This window comes from Mchenga conophoros, linkage group LG23, assembly GCF_057382185.1.
Source record: "Mchenga conophoros isolate Kocher_MC1m ecotype Shallow Benthic linkage group LG23, M_conophoros_male_GT1.1, whole genome shotgun sequence".
NCBI lineage: Eukaryota > Metazoa > Chordata > Actinopteri > Cichliformes > Cichlidae > Mchenga > Mchenga conophoros.
The window spans coordinates 45,163,359-45,178,975 of NC_140547.1; the positions used below are offsets into that span (position 1 = coordinate 45,163,359).

The 15,617-nt window shown below is 42.6% G+C and overlaps 2 protein-coding genes across 2 annotated transcripts in view; both read left to right on the forward strand.

Annotated features, from left to right (window-relative positions):
• Positions 1-15,617, forward strand: part of LOC146548102 (NACHT, LRR and PYD domains-containing protein 12-like) — a 431,005-nt gene that overhangs the window by 325,453 nt on the left and 89,935 nt on the right. The window lies entirely within an intron of this gene.
• LOC146548113 (uncharacterized) lies at positions 7,098-12,628 on the forward strand. Its single transcript, XM_085266249.1, has 6 exons — positions 7,098-8,859; positions 8,981-9,052; positions 9,152-9,270; positions 9,354-9,414; positions 9,505-9,599; positions 10,035-12,628. Exons 1-6 carry the CDS (start codon positions 8,824-8,826, stop codon positions 11,014-11,016), a joined length of 1,365 nt encoding a protein of 454 aa, XP_085122375.1. The 5' UTR covers positions 7,098-8,823; the 3' UTR covers positions 11,017-12,628.

Genomic DNA, 15,617 nt, shown 5'->3' on the forward strand with positions numbered 1-15,617 from the left:
TTATAGTACGATGCAGTCTCTGCATGATATGACTATCTATTCAGCTGTAACCTGACAGGGACAAAGTCTAGGAGACAGAAACTGAAGATAGACACCATTTACTGATGGACCTGTTATATTAGGTGACAATTCCACGTGAAAGTCAAAAGAAATGAATACATACAGGGCAAGTCTTTATGAGGCAAACATGATGTGCATCTCACACGAAAGCGATTTAGGTGATTTTCTGTGAGAAATGTGTAAAAAGATCCGTACTCTGAATTTCAGATACTATTGATCTGTTTGTTGTGTGTCTGAGGGTTTACGCAGGGACGTTTTGTGTAAGCACTGATTGCTACAGTAGCATCCAATCAATGCTTACAGTGCAAAGAAACTGGCCTACAGTCTGACAGCTGCATTAATGTCTACACAATCTAAGAGTTTGAAAGATGGACACACGTGAGATGATCATAAATCCACAACAGAATCCTTTCTGTCCTAACATACTGATGAGAAAATAACTGAAGCACTCGTGTCAAGAACAACAACAACAAAGGGAAACATGCCTAACTTGGATTTCAGTGATTGTGAAAACAAACATATGCAAATGAATTTCCTCTGTGCGCTTTGCCTAATTCAGGAAATCACTATCAGTCAAGTTGAGTGTGAGTCAGTGAGTATGTTATGTTCACATAGACTGTTACCTCAGGGGCTAACTTACCAGATGAAATGAACCTTTATGGAACGGAAACCCAGAATTTGTTTCAAGTCACATTTTAGCTTAACCTGCATGGTGGAAAGTGCCTGTACCAGAGACATGATTGTTGCTGCTTAGGTTAAAATATCTAGTATATGTCAATAATGTAACAAAAAAGAAGAAGAAAATCTGTGGCGGTGTAAAAGTCCCACTAAATGCGTCTCTCGGTGTACATCTAAACTATATAACGATTAACCGCCAACTGTGAGTTCAATTTAAATTTTCCTTTACAAATGTGTGTTTGTTTAGGAAGGAAAGAAATGTGTGCACACAGTGTTCGGCAATATAGACTCAAAGGCAGCACCAAGACTGGCACGAGACTATTTCCACTGCACTGAGGGTGGGAACTCCAGGCCTCGGGGCCGCTGTCCTGCAGGGTTTAGATGTGTCCTTGATCCAACACAGCTGATTTAAATGGCTCATTTTGAACGTTGACATATACATCAAGGAATGGACCAGCCACTGCACTGATGTTAAACCAGTTCAGAAGTTCATTTATCATCATGAACCACCAATTTATGAGCAGACAAACCAAAGTACACTCCAAGATTCAGTTGCTTGTAGAAGCACGTTTAGCAGCAACAGCTCAAAGTCATTGTTTTCTGTATGACTATCAGTCTCTCACATCATTGGGGAGTCATTTAGGCTCACTCTTCTTTATAATGTTGCTTCACTTCATTGAGGTTTGCACTAATTTGTTTATGCAAAACTCACGACCACACGACTTCTATTAAGCTGAGCTTTAAACTTTCTAAAATATAAAACCTGCTAGACACCGGTGTTGTGCCAAAAAGTGATTGTCTGCCAAAAACTGATTTCTGGTATTTGCCAAAAAGTGATTGCTCGTATTTAAACTGCTATAAGTAACTTGTTGGGCTATAATATGTGAAACATATGTCAAATGCTTCCCTCATGGATGACATAAAGTCATCTTGAGCCACAAACAACATTCGTGTAACAAGGTAGAAGCCGCGATCAGTTTTTGGCAGCGACTTTTATATAACCTTTATTTATGTAGTTAAAAAAAATCTCATTAACATTAAAAATGTCTTTTGTAAGAGTAAGTTGGCCAAGAGGAAATATTACAATAGTTCAGTAAAAATATTTTAAGTGGGGATAAAGGAGCGGATTGGTTATAATGTAAGTACAATAACACAGAGTTGTAAAGACACTTGAAACACAGATTTCTTTTTAATTCTATATAAAACCTCTTTGTAAACCCTGTTCACTGATGTTAGGGTCCCTGGGTCGTTGACCCAGTGTTTTGTGTTTTTGGTTCTTTGATTTTGTTATTTCATTATATTCTAGCTTTGCTTTATGGGTTTTAGGATTATTCTTAGTTTAGGTTCTCTGGGTGGGGTTTGGTTAGAGTTTTAGTGTTCTGGTTTTCTGTCTGTGTTCCATAGTTGCTGTCTCCCCTATCTGCTGTCTCCCCACGTCCAGTCAGTGGCTGTATCCCAATTCAGGGTCTGCAGCCTTAAGGGCCGCATTTTAAGGCCGATTGCGTCAGAGCGACGCGACGAAGGCTGTCCCAATTCGAAGGCTGCTCGAAATGCGGCCCCCAAATGCGTCCTTCATTTCCCTGAATTTTAAGGACGTGGCAGTGTAGACTTGGTGGCCCAACATATCCCAGAATGCATAGCGCGGCGGTGGGTGTGGATAATTTTGCCGAAATAAAACGGCGGATGAGGGGCGCCCGAAGAGTAAACTTTAAGTAAGTACTGAATATTATGTCACTTATTTATGTGCAAATGTTTAATAACGAAGAACATTAAAACATTACTGTTGGCCACATGTCGGCAAAGTTATGTGACATCAGTGACGTTTGTACTAACTTGGTTTTAAAGCCTTTACTTTCAAATATACGCCGTTCAATAGCTGAGCTTAATCTCACAGAGAATGATCAAAGCTCATGTAGAAACAAACAAACAAATGCACAAAAGATTTTCTCCTTCATTTCTGTCAAACAAAGCTGTAAGACACGTTTCCAGCTGTTAGTATCATGGTTGCTAGGCAACCTGGGCAGCGCAACGGAGGCTAGACCGTCCCATTTCACAAGCCTCGCACTTCCGGCCTTAGCGGTCTTTGAGTACGCGGCCCTTGAGGATGGTTGAGGCTGCGTACTTTAAGGCTGCAGATCCTGAATTGGGATACAGCCAGTGTCTGTGTCTGCCCTGGTCCCACGTCTCTGTTCCCTTTGTTATAGAGCCTGCCTGAGTCTGTGTTATGTTTCCTGTTTTACTTTGAAAGTCCATGTCTGATGTTAATGTGTCTGGTTTTGCTTCCCCTTGTCTCGTTAGGCCTGATTTGCCCCAGCTGTGTTTCCCTCCTGTTACCCATTCCCTGATTGCTCCCTCTGTGTATTTAAGCCCTGTGTTTCTTTGTGTCGGTATCGTGATCTGCTTTCATTTATGCTGTGTGTTCTGGCTGCCTGGTCATGTAACGTTATTTGGATTTTTGTTACGTTTTGCCACTTTTTGCCATCCAGCAATAAAAGCTGAGTTTTGAGTTACTTTCCGCCTCCGAGTGTCTGCACTTTGGGTCCTTCTACTTCCACTCTTGCCTGCACACAGCCTTAAGCTGACAACCGAAGTCTATTTACCAACGTACGTAAAGATATTACACATAAAAAATACACAGAAACATTGGAAATCACTTTTTGGCACAACACCGTAACCTCTCCAGAGGTGGTATCAATATTAATATCTCTAAACCCTATAAATGTTTCTTTTAAAGTCTGACGAAAGGAAGGAGCTGCGAGAAGTGTGCCTCTCAACCGGTGGCTCGCTCAATAACGTCTGGCTGTGCAGCTGAAACCTTTTTGACCCACCAACAGTCACACAGAGGCCACAAAATCTCACATGCGGGTTTCACTCTTTCAGGCGGAGTCTCTCTAAGAAATTCTAGTTTTAACTTCAGTTCACATGCTTCATCTTCTGTGAATCGAGTCAAATTAGAAAAAAACTAAATATAAAACAGGTTTAAATGAACAAAAAAGAAACTTATCTGATCATTGTTAACATACACAGTGAGCACTCATGCAGGTTCATCAAGACTTTGCTTTTCTAAAAAAGATCTAAAGATTTGCAGGAGGAAAAACTGAATAACACTTTTAAAATGTTAGTTTTAAGGGTTAACCCTAACCCTAACCCTTTTCTGGTGTTACTTCTAAAAACTACAGATTCTTAACTAGTCACACTCTGCAACAGTTAGACAGAGTGGGTTACAGTTAGGCCCCCAACAGTCAGCAAAAGAAGTCATAAAACAATAAAAGAGGCTCCCTTTATCAAGAGCATCCCAGCACTCACACATCCCAACTGTAGTTCCATAGTTTTTCCACCTTTTTCATTACAAACAGTTTATCTTATCTTATCATGTCAGAGGTCAACTGAAACCATGTCCACCTGAACCTCCAAAGGTTTTGCACCTTTTCTTACACCCCACACCTTTATCTCTGCAGGCAGACAATTACACCTCCTACTGACTAACTGTACCTCTATAGTTTCCACCTTTTTTCATTACAAACTGCTCTTTTATCTGTCAATTACACTTTCTACAGACCAACTGAACCTCCATAGGCTTTCCACCTTTCTTCTTTACATCCTACTCTTTTATCTCTACATCTCAGAGCCCAACTGAAACCAAGTCCACCTATATAAAAACACCCTAATCAGAAACCCTGTATTTTTCCTCAGCACTTCACAACTACCGCAAGGTATAGCGTTTTAACTTTTTACTTTTTCGGATCCCAGACACAGCGGTGTGAGGTACTTAGCACACAGTTTGGACATGTAGATAACATCGTTTGTTTGGAACACAGCAGCAGAGAGGTAGAATTCACACGAGTTTAATTTAATCAAACCTCATTTTACGGATCTAAGTGGCTCCTCATCACGAGCCAATTCACCATTTTATTTAAATATCTGAATTTTCGGAATGATGATCCAAGCGGGACACAGAGGCTGCTAGTTTTAACCCACCAGAATGCAAATATAAATAAAAGCCTGACTATCCTTGATAGGTTTGTAGCATAAACCTGTTCGCTGGAACGTTGAAGACAATATAATTACACTGCAAAGCAAGACACGAAGTAGGCAAGTTCTTCATGTTACTCGTGCATGGGAGAGAACCGGACAAAGCGCCGTCCCTTCGCTTGACCCCAGTTGCTCTCGTCCGTTCTCCCGTACCACTGTCCTTTTATTGAGGTTACATGAATATGCATAGGTTCATTAACATATGACGTCTACATTCACACAAAGAGTACCTTGCCTGTGTATGTGTGTGTGTGCGTGTGTGTGTGTATGTGTGTGTGGTACTGCTGATCAAAGGGTCATAAAAGCACACAAGCAAACATCCTTGGTCAGGAAGAGGGTAGACTAGACCCCCCCCCCCCCCCCCCCCGGTAAGGAAGTCCAGCAGTTCATCTAAACAGAAAAGCACTTAGACTAGAACAAACGTAGCTACGGTAATCCTACCATAAAACAATAAGGCAAGATGCGAACTTTTCCCATGCCCCCAAGATGCAGGTGTGCATTCCAGGAATGCACACCAAGCCTCTGTAGCCTGTTAAAGATCACACAACTTATCACTACACAATTGATTATACACCTCTTAGGATGAGACATTCTTTCAATCTACAAATGATTATACACTTCTAAGCATATATGAGTAAATGTTTCTAAGCATAAATGACAATCAACAATACAAACCCTATCAATCCTGAGAGCTGCAGCGACACCGTTCTTTCACACGGATGCCTGGATGTGCGTTGGAGCCGACTTTGCTACCCGCACAGAGCGTTTCTGACCTACGGGCGTTGCTTATACAATAGAGAAAAGCAACAATACAGCGCGTTTCTCTGCTCCAAGACATCCCAGGGCCTTTCACAAGGTAAGCATGTCTGTTATACCCAGAGCATAAATGTCTGTATGTCAGCGCTGATTATTCAAACCCTGTTTAAAATGTGACACATATGTTGTCTGAAAACAAATCCTCTAAATTTGCAAAGTTACTGATTTAAAAATATATTTTCAAATTTTTAGTTGCATGACAAACATATGATAGACTCTTGAGCATATTTATTTATATAGCTACATTCACAATGGTATAACCATGCTAAATAAAAAATGCCCAAGCACCAATGCACTCTAATGCAAACCTCTAAAAAAAAAAAAGTCTTCTTAGGAAGACCAGAGAGCAGGGCATTACAGTAATCAATGCGACTGGTAATAAAAGCATGCATCAGCATCTCCGTGTTGGCCCGAGAGAGAATAGGGCGGACTCTGGCTATATTTTTTAGATGATAAAATCCAATTTTGGTTACATGTTTAACATGTGGGATAAAACCAAGCTCAGAGTCAAAAATAACACCCAGGTTTTTCACTTGTAGCGAAGGACATAGTGAAAATGCCTCTAATTTAGACAAGAGTTTCTCTCTCTGAGCCTCAGGACCGGTGCATGGAGGGCTGGGGCCTCTTCTGCCCCCCCAACGGAGACCACGTAGGTAGTCGGAGGCTGTAAGACAGCGGCTCTCTGGAGAAATCTGATATCTCAGGAGGATGACAGGATTCAACCAGAGAAGCTGCTTCATTATAAACGAGGTTTATAACTGAAATCTATGATACACATAAACACCCGTCCATGCACTTAAGTAGTGAGTGAGTATTCACTCCAGTGATGAGCTGTGAGAAAGAAACTGCACACACAGCGATCGGGCGTTATCAGCGACCATAAGATTATTATTGCCAAGCAAGGACCCGCAGCTCGAGCAGGCTGAAGAAATCCTTTAATGCTGATGCAGGCTTCACAGTGTAGAAATGAGAACTCTAAGAAACAAAACAACAGAAGTCATGTATGAAACACAACACAGTTAACATGTGAAGCACTTACAGTTTTTTCTGATGGCTTGAGCACATTTTTTGTAACTATTGGCAATTTTTGCAAAACTCTACACACAAGTAAGAAAACTCTTCACCCAATCAGCAAAACATTGTAGTTTCCTTGTAAAAGCGAATAAGCCTTAACTTAACTGATTAACTCTCCACACCTTTGTAAAAATGGTATTTTTGTGTCCAACAGTTAACACAAGCCATCATCTACTAAGCACACAATGCACCAACTACACACTGATGGTATGAATGAAAAACACATCTGGCTTTTGCTTTCTCTGTGCACAAGGTAGGCCATGTCAGATTGAGCTCATACTTCTGTTATAGATCCATCCAGTGCTACAAGTCTTTGTGCAAAGTGACTGTACTCACCGATTCTCATTTCAAAATGTCCTCATGATGCCTGCTACAGTGTAGCAGCTCGAGTTAGGCTGGACCCGTTGGCCAGCTTCCCTCAGGGTCACTCCACGGTTGATGACATGGTCCACTATTGTAGCTCTGATGTCATCAGCAATTCTATTTCTTACTCTTCTTACCCGTCCTCTCCCCCCTCCTCCTCCTCCTCTTGCTCCTCCTTGTCCTTGTCGTCCTCTTCATCCTACTTCTTCACCTCCACGTCCTCTTCCTCGGCCTCCTCTCACTCTTCCTGCTCCCTCCATTGTACTCCACACACAGAGCTTACCTGTATCATAGTGCTTAGGCTGATTGCAAAGTGAACTAATTATCTAAAAAAGCTTTCACATGTGGCAGTGTGCCAGACAGTTGACAAAATAGTGTAAATAATGGCCATAAATGTGTATAGTTTTGCTAGGAGTGCGTTGATCATTTGGAAATTGAGTGCAAAGCAGTGAGTTGTGTTTACAGTTCTGCAAAAAGAGTGCTGTGCAGTGGATTGTAGCTACAGGTTTGCAAAGTGTGTGTTACAAAATGGCAAACTGAGTGCAAAGCAGTGTTTGTGCTTTTAGTTTTGCACACTCAGTGAGTGGTTTTGCTATAAGTATCAATAGTTTTAGGAATTGTGCTGTAAGAATCACAGTTAGGGTTTAAGCATTCAGAAAAACCTGTAATAAACGCACACGCATGCGTCTTCAGCATTACTGGGTTTCTGCAGCTCCTGGTTTCCTGTTTAATACATTCACACAAGCAATCAAACGCTATGAATCGTTCCACAATGTTTGCAGTCACTTTTCTTATCCCTCCTGACTCAAGAGCATAAAGCGATCTACGTTAGCTCTGGGAATTCTGACGGTCGTTCAGTAAATCTTTGTTTAATCTCTTTATTTGCTTTTTGGAGAAGTGAAGGTACAAAAACCTCGTCAATCAAATTTGCTTCGGTGGACAGAAAACAGCCGTTGTAGACTGTTTGGGGTTACCTTTTATAAGTATTGAATTTTCAAAAGTGAAGTCAGTTCTTCTGACCAGGTTCAGACCAGGATGAACACAAGTATGATACTGGACCCACTAGAGAACTGGTCCCAGCTGTGGGTTCACCTCCTCCTGCTGAACTCATAGGACAGACTCTAATGTAGCATCACGTTCATCGGTCACTCCTGACCTCCTGTGAAGCATGACGGATGTGTAATTAATGACTTCATTATTTGGGGCATTATTGCTCTAAAAATCATATTAATAGTATTATTATTATTGTGCTTTAGGCTGCACTGATAACGCAGAGGTCTCTTCTTCCTCTGGGCTGTTTAAAGGGCCAGTTTGTCCAAAGCTGTGTATATACCAGCTGCTGTCAGGCTTCAGATGTCTGCATTAGTCCACAGTCCACTGTTTGTAAGCCATTGCTTTACTGCAAAAGTTCCCATCTACTGTAAAGAAATGGAGATAAGCAGGCACATAATATGAAAAGGCATGCTGTAGCTGACTTTGTCTTTTCTGATCCATCGGTTTGTGTGGCTCTTTCCACAGGAGGGACCTAACCCACACTTTATTTACTTATATGATAAGTTTAGTGGAGTGTAGTGCAAAATACACAGTGTTTACTTTTAATTTAACAACATGAAGCTGCATCAAGTTTCCATGGTGACTGCTCAAGAAATTCTGCATTCATAAATAAACATCAGACTGTCAAAAGAGCTCATCTGTGCGAGACCACCGAGCTGAGAGCATTTTCAGGTCCAGATCCCCCGTACGCCATCGTTGGAGAGCAGTTGACGTTTTTCTTCCTGACTTTGATTTGAACACGTTTAAATGGAAAAGAGTCAAGGAATCTATAAGCCTATCAGGGTATGTGACGCTTTTGCTTTTACTGCATTTCAGTAATTTGAAGAATTTGATGTCGTTTTAAAAGTTGACAAACTGAGAATCATTTTAAGTAACAATGACTAAATTGCTATTTCTTTGACAGGTGTTGTTCAACACACCGATTTATGAAACAGCTGTAAAGATCTGCTGGTATCTTCCGGGCTACAAGGCTCAGGTTAGACCCAGATTCATGCAAACCAAAGCTGACAGAAAATATCAGGTCATTTCTGAGGACCTGAGAGTGGTGGTGATTAAATGTCTCCTTTACTTTTAGGTTGCGATAATGACGGAGTTTCTCAGACTTCAGCAGGAAGATCTAATTCCACCGAACCTCACTGCTGAAGATCTGAGAGATCTTTTGGTGGAGAAGAGCAGGGAGACGCTCAGAGAGCAGTGAGTTACTGTCACACCTGAAAGTCTGTTTGTGGTGACGTGTAAGTGCTGAGAGAAAACCTCTGCTTTGCTTTCTTTTGAAGGCTGTGGGAGTTTGAGTTAGAGGATTTTGACGAAGAGGAAGCCAAACCTCTTCTAAGGCTGGTAAGACGAGAAAACCCACAAGACTTTTTTTTCATTACGTGCACATAACCTTTACACATAAGCGCACTGTAAATGTGTTTTCTGTTTCAGGTGTGGGCGGTGAACGTCAGCAATAAAATGAGGGACGTTGAATTTGAAGCCAGGTTGCTTCTTCAGTTCCCAGAGGCCGTACCTCCTAAATTTCAGTGAGTCACATGTAACATACAGTTATTAACCCTGTAAGACCCAACCCATCAAAAAACAGCCAGAAAATTCAGATTCTTTGGAACTGAGATGTTTATCAACCCTTTAAACAAAAGCCACACATGAGTTCTTTGCTATGTCATGTTGTGTATGATTTACTTTTATTGTGTATTTATTTTTTGTATCACATTTGATACACTGGGTGTTTTTGGCAACTTTGTGTTAACGACAATGTTAACTTTAGACTAAAAAAGAGTTTTGTCCACAACATTTAGAAATTATAGCAAGTATTGATCATGTTGATGAGATCGAGGTCTCAGAAACTCATGTATGATACAAAGGTGGTTACAGGGTTAACAGTCCAGCTACAGTGTTTCAATATTTAAATGATGCTTTGAATATGTTTAACAGATAACTCTTATCATGTTTTTCTACAGAGCACCTAAATTCCTCAGCGCGGTGAAGGATTACGTTGAAATCCTGAAAAAGAAGCAGCAGGAACAGCCTAACAGCAAACTGCTCACCGCGCAGGAGGTAGTGGTCGAGGTAGTTCCCCGCGTTCTCCAGGGCTTCTGGGAGCTTCCTCCTCGTCCCCTCCTAAACATGGCCTCCCAGAGTCTAAGTATCCTCTCCACCAGTGTCACCAAGGCCACTTTAGATCGTGTCTCCAAGAGCCTCACGGCGATGGAAACACAGGCCATCTTCACCCGCTCTATCCGAGACGATCTGGTCGACAGCATCCTGACGGAGATTAGACAGAAATTTCCTGAAGAAATTCTGTCTATCCAAGTTGCAAACTTTGCACCCCTGTTGCTGAAGACCATTGCTGATGTAGCAAGGATCCGGATATGTGAAATCTTTGAGCCCCCTTCAAGTCCTGATGTGAAGAGCACAAATGGTGAGCGCTCCTCTGACGGCCTTTCAGTGGCAAATCTTCCACCAGCCGAAGAAGCTCTGTCAGAAAGTGTTGCAGAGCCCGACGCTCCCTGTGAGGAACTTCTTTCTGAAAGGGCATCCAGTCTGAGTACTCGAGACCTTACGATCGAAGGAGCTCTGTCAGAAAGTGTTGCAGAGCCCGACGTTCCCTGTGAGGAACTTCTTTCTGAAAGGGCATCCAGTCTGAGTACTCGAGACCTTACGATCGAAGGAGCTCTGTCAGAAAGTGTTGCAGAGCCCGACGCTCCCTGTGAGGAACCCTATGGCGAGTCCAAATCCTGTGTTGAAGGTGAAGATCATATGATCAACGGATCTTGTTCTGAAATTGGGCCGGTTCCTGATGTTCCCTTTGAGGAACCTTTTCCAGAACCTGAAGCCAGAATGAAGTCCGAAGACCGTCAGATCAAGAAGAAGAAAAAGGGCTTCTTCAAAAGACTGAGAAGTCTGTTCTGCTGCTGTTGCAGACCAAAAGTCACCGACTGACACTGAAGCTGTGACCCAGTGTTGGTGTTGCAGTAACTCTAAATATGTAAATATGTTCCTTAATGATTGTTCTTCATGTTTTGGGGGTTTCTTTAGTTTTCAGTGGGCTGGGTGTTTTTTCTCCTCCGTGTTCTTTACTTGATTCTTGTTCATAGTTCCTGATTTGTTTTCCTAGTTCTTGTTTCTTAGTTTGTAGTTTCTTGAGTCCACCTGAGTTTCCAGCAATAAAAGCTGCCGATTCAAGTTTCATTCCACGTAAGAGTCCTGTGTTTGGGTCCTACTACCTGCCTGTCACAGCACACCATGACAGAAACTTTATAAACTCATTCATATTTCTACACGAGTCTCCAGCTATGTTAAAGATTTTTTTTCTTTCAAACATTTGTAAGAATCTCTTATGGTTCTCAAAATACTTCCACAAGTCCAGTAAGTGTAGTGCAGTAACATATTGATGGTATTATTTTTAATAATTATTTATTATTTTTAATGCACTTTGAACTGAAACTGGTATATAAAATGTACTTCCTGTAGAAAATGCAGTGTGAATGCTAATAGCTGAATAGCTTGAGTTGAATTTTTATAATTGCTGAAATCTTTGGTGAAAAACATGTTACAGTTTTTGCCCGTTGCTTGAACACATTTTGCAAAACGTCGCTCATTGTGCCAAAACTCTAAACACAAGTAAACATGACACATCAAAATATACCATTCACATCTGTGCCAAACTGAAACTCTGCTGTCAAAACCTAACATTCCTCTGTCAAGATGTAACTCTGTTGACAAAATGACACATACTTGCATCACATGCAGATCAGATCAGGGGGACACACTAGTCTACTTCATATAAAACACTGCAGTCTTTCATTGTCATTGTTTATTCTGAAGGCACATTTTCAGGAGACACAAACAACCAAAAAAAGCAAATAGGCCTACTCAATATTGTCCACTGCAGCACCATCAATTCAGATAAAGCAAAACACAAACATAATACAGTAATAGAAAAAACACTATACTGTACACACAAAAAATCATGACAATTGTGCATACGTGGGCTCATGGATCCCGCCGTCTGTTGGGGTCTGGCCACAGGACCTCATCGACATCGCAAGCAGTGTCTTCTCCCGCTGGGCACCGGGGAAAATATCCTCTTGCATGTCGAAACCATCCATGGATTGCTGTCACCTGAATGTAAATAGAAATATATGTGGTGGCCCCTAGAGACAAAACACGTACAAACTCCAAAGCACATTTCTAGCTTGAACTGAACTTCCAAAACAGAGCTACCTAGAACAGCGGTCCCCAACCCCCGGGCCTCGGACTGGTACCGGTCCGTGAGTCGTTTGGTACCGGGCCGCGAGAGTTGAGGCTCAGGTGTGAAATGTCTGGTTTTCAGGGTTTTTATCGCTTTTCAGCGTTATTTTGTTATCGTTTTTATCATTAACTCGGTTTTCCTGGGTCTTTTCACGTGTGTTATGAATAAATCTTCTTTTTTCGGTACTAGTTTTATTTTGTTGTATTTATCCGTGACACCTTAAAGGCCGGTCCGTGAAAATATTGTCGGGCATAAACCGGTCGGTGGTGCAAAAAAGGTTGGAGACCGCTGACCTAGATCACGTAAATGACACAATTGAAAGCATGAAAGCATATGTGTATTGTTTGTGTATTTATGCACAAGCATTCATATATATTCAAATCATTAAAAAAAAAAAGTTCATTTGCCTGTTACTACCACACACCAAATCTGGTCGTGGTACTTGGTGAACTGAGAGACACAACAGCAGAGGTCACTATTAATGCTATAAAAGAGGCCTTTGCAAGACATGCAGTTGCCGAGACTGTGGTATCGGACAACAGGCCGCAAGTTTCATCAGAACAGTTCAAGCACTTTGCTAAAGAGTACCAGTTCACACATGAAACGAGCAGCCCCAGGTACCCCCAAGCCAACGGGGAGGCAGAACGCGCTGATCGTACCATTAAAGACTTGAGAGGACTGTGACTACAGCAGAGCACTGCTAGCGTGCAGGGCCACCCCACTGGAACATGGGCTCTCACCGGCACAGTTGCTCATGGGGAGACACCTGCGTACCTCTCTGCCACAAGCTGCTGCGAAGCTGGTGCCAAAGTGGCCCGACCTACAGGCTTTTCGCGAGAAGGATGAGGAGGGGAGGCGTGAGCAGGCAAAACACTACAACCGCAGACATAGAGTCAGGACAGAAGGTGTGGATTACTACTGAAGGAACCACTGGAGCAGTAGTTGGACCTGCCAGTGCTCCCAGATCTTATGTGGTAGAGACAGACAGGTTTTCTAAGGAGAAATAGGAGCCACCTCACACCAACAGGGACTGTTACCAGATCTGGTCGAGCGGTGAGACCTCGTGTAAGATTGGATGTGTAATTCTCTGAAGTTATCCATTCAGGCCCTATTCAAAGCTGGCTTAGGCTGTTAGAGATGTTTACAATTATGTGTTTCGTTTAAATGTAAGTGAACAAGTGAGAGATGTGTATCATTTTAACGTTTGATAATGTTCTGCATTCCTGTTCTTGTGAGCTGAGTGAGTCATTATGAAGTATGTCTTTAGCTAAAAGGAGGTGTAGCGGGAGACTACTGTACCCATAAGGCTGTGTGTGTGTGGGGGGGGGGGGGGGGGGGGGGGGGATGATCTAAATTATAATATTGCTGACTGTCTGAGGCAAAATTTCCCCGAATCGAATCGAATCGAATCATGGATTGAATCGATTCGGGCAAGGGCGTCGATTTGGCATGGACGGAGGGGACATGTCCCCACCAATATCCAGCGATTATTGAATTGTCCTCACCAATAATTTGATCTCTTCGAGTAAAGAAAAGCAAACCTGATAGAAAGAAGAAAAAAAAAATCTGTCAACGTCTCATTCACCCAGCGGTGCCGAAAGAGTTAAATTACGTCCTGTACTGGAGTCCTACCTCATGTGACAAATATGGCCAATGTGATTGGCTGAACCTTTCAGGGAGCTCTGTTGAGTTTTAGCAGCGGCAAGCCTGCGCTCCCAGGAGGAGAGGAGGACGGCAGCAAAGAGGAAGAACCTGGATATAAGAAAGTATTTTTCAGAGAAACCTGTAAGTCACTTAAAGCCAAGTTCACTCATAATGTCACGGTCTGGCTGGCAGACCGTGGGGGTGTAGGGAAGGAGGACACAGGCGCGGTGCTCTATGTACAAGCAGTGCGTTTATTTACAGCGATGGACAGACATGACAATAAATCCCGTGCTCTCCCGACTCCCGTGACGTGTCCTCTTCCCAGTGCTAGTGCTCCTGTCTCCGCTTCTCCGTGATGAGCACCCCGTGCTCGCTGTCCTCTCGTCTCCCCGTAACTCCTGGGGACATAAGAGAGAGGAAGCCGTCAGACACACAATAATGCAGCAGACTCAAACTAGGAACTGGTCGAGAGACTGACGTGAAGCCACGCAATGATCCAGCGTCGGAGAGAGCTCCACCACACTCTCAAATAGCTCCTCCGACAGGCCTGATCAGCTGCAGGTGTGGCCAATCACCTGCCAGGGCCACACACACACACACACACACACACACACACACACACACACACGTCTACAAGCAGGGAGAACGAGGGACAGCAATACAAAATACATACATTATAATATTAGTCCATAACTGCTCAGGGTCCTGGGTCTGACACATAAAATGTGTCCGTCACAATAACGTTGCAGGCTATGCTAGGCTTTGGCCCACATCAGTCTAAAACTGTATGTAACCATGAATAACGTGTTTTGGAAACTAACAGCACAACATGCAGCACTGTTAGTTCTCTCAGTCTCAGAGCAGCGTTTCTAATTCTAATCTAAGTGAAGCTGTCAGAGAAAACAGCAGCCTCGAGCAGCCAGGATATTAGTTTACAGAGGCTGTTAGAATTATATGCCTAACGTTAAAATGTTGGTGACACAAGAATTTCATCTTAATGGCACTGACGTATTCATAGGTCATAGTTATGATTTTGCAAATATTCCACCTTGTAGTGCAGTTTGCACAACTTGTTTTAAAAATGCACTCAGCCTACAAACATTACTGATCAGTCAAGATCTGCACAAAGTGACAGACACACTGAAGCAGCTCCACATTTTATTCTTATTGTCATGTATGTCCTATTTGTCAGGTGACAGAAGAAGCAACACAAAGCTCAGAGAGCAATGGTGACACAAGATCACAGGTGGAATTGGATGATGACGCAGAATGAGAAGAGCGAAAGTGGATCGCTAAATGAAACGGATGAACCAGAACTGGTTTGTAAAAATGCTGCAGCTTCAGTGGTGTGGAACTGGTTTAGCTTTCGTCCGTCAGATACACAACAAAGCACTATTTTTGGTAGAGCATGCTAGCGGGCCGTCGTTATTACCGTGTTGTTTGGAAAATACGGCGCACTTCAAATCAATCCTTTGATTTTTCTGAAAGTCGACAGAGCCCCTTATAACCCCGTGTGCCTTATGTATGAACTCTGGTTGTGTTTACTGACCTCGAAACGATTTTATGTGCACGGCGCTCGAAAATCTGTCAGATGTTTCAGTACGACTTTGCTAAGCTACCACCGCTTGATGGATTGTCGGAGCGT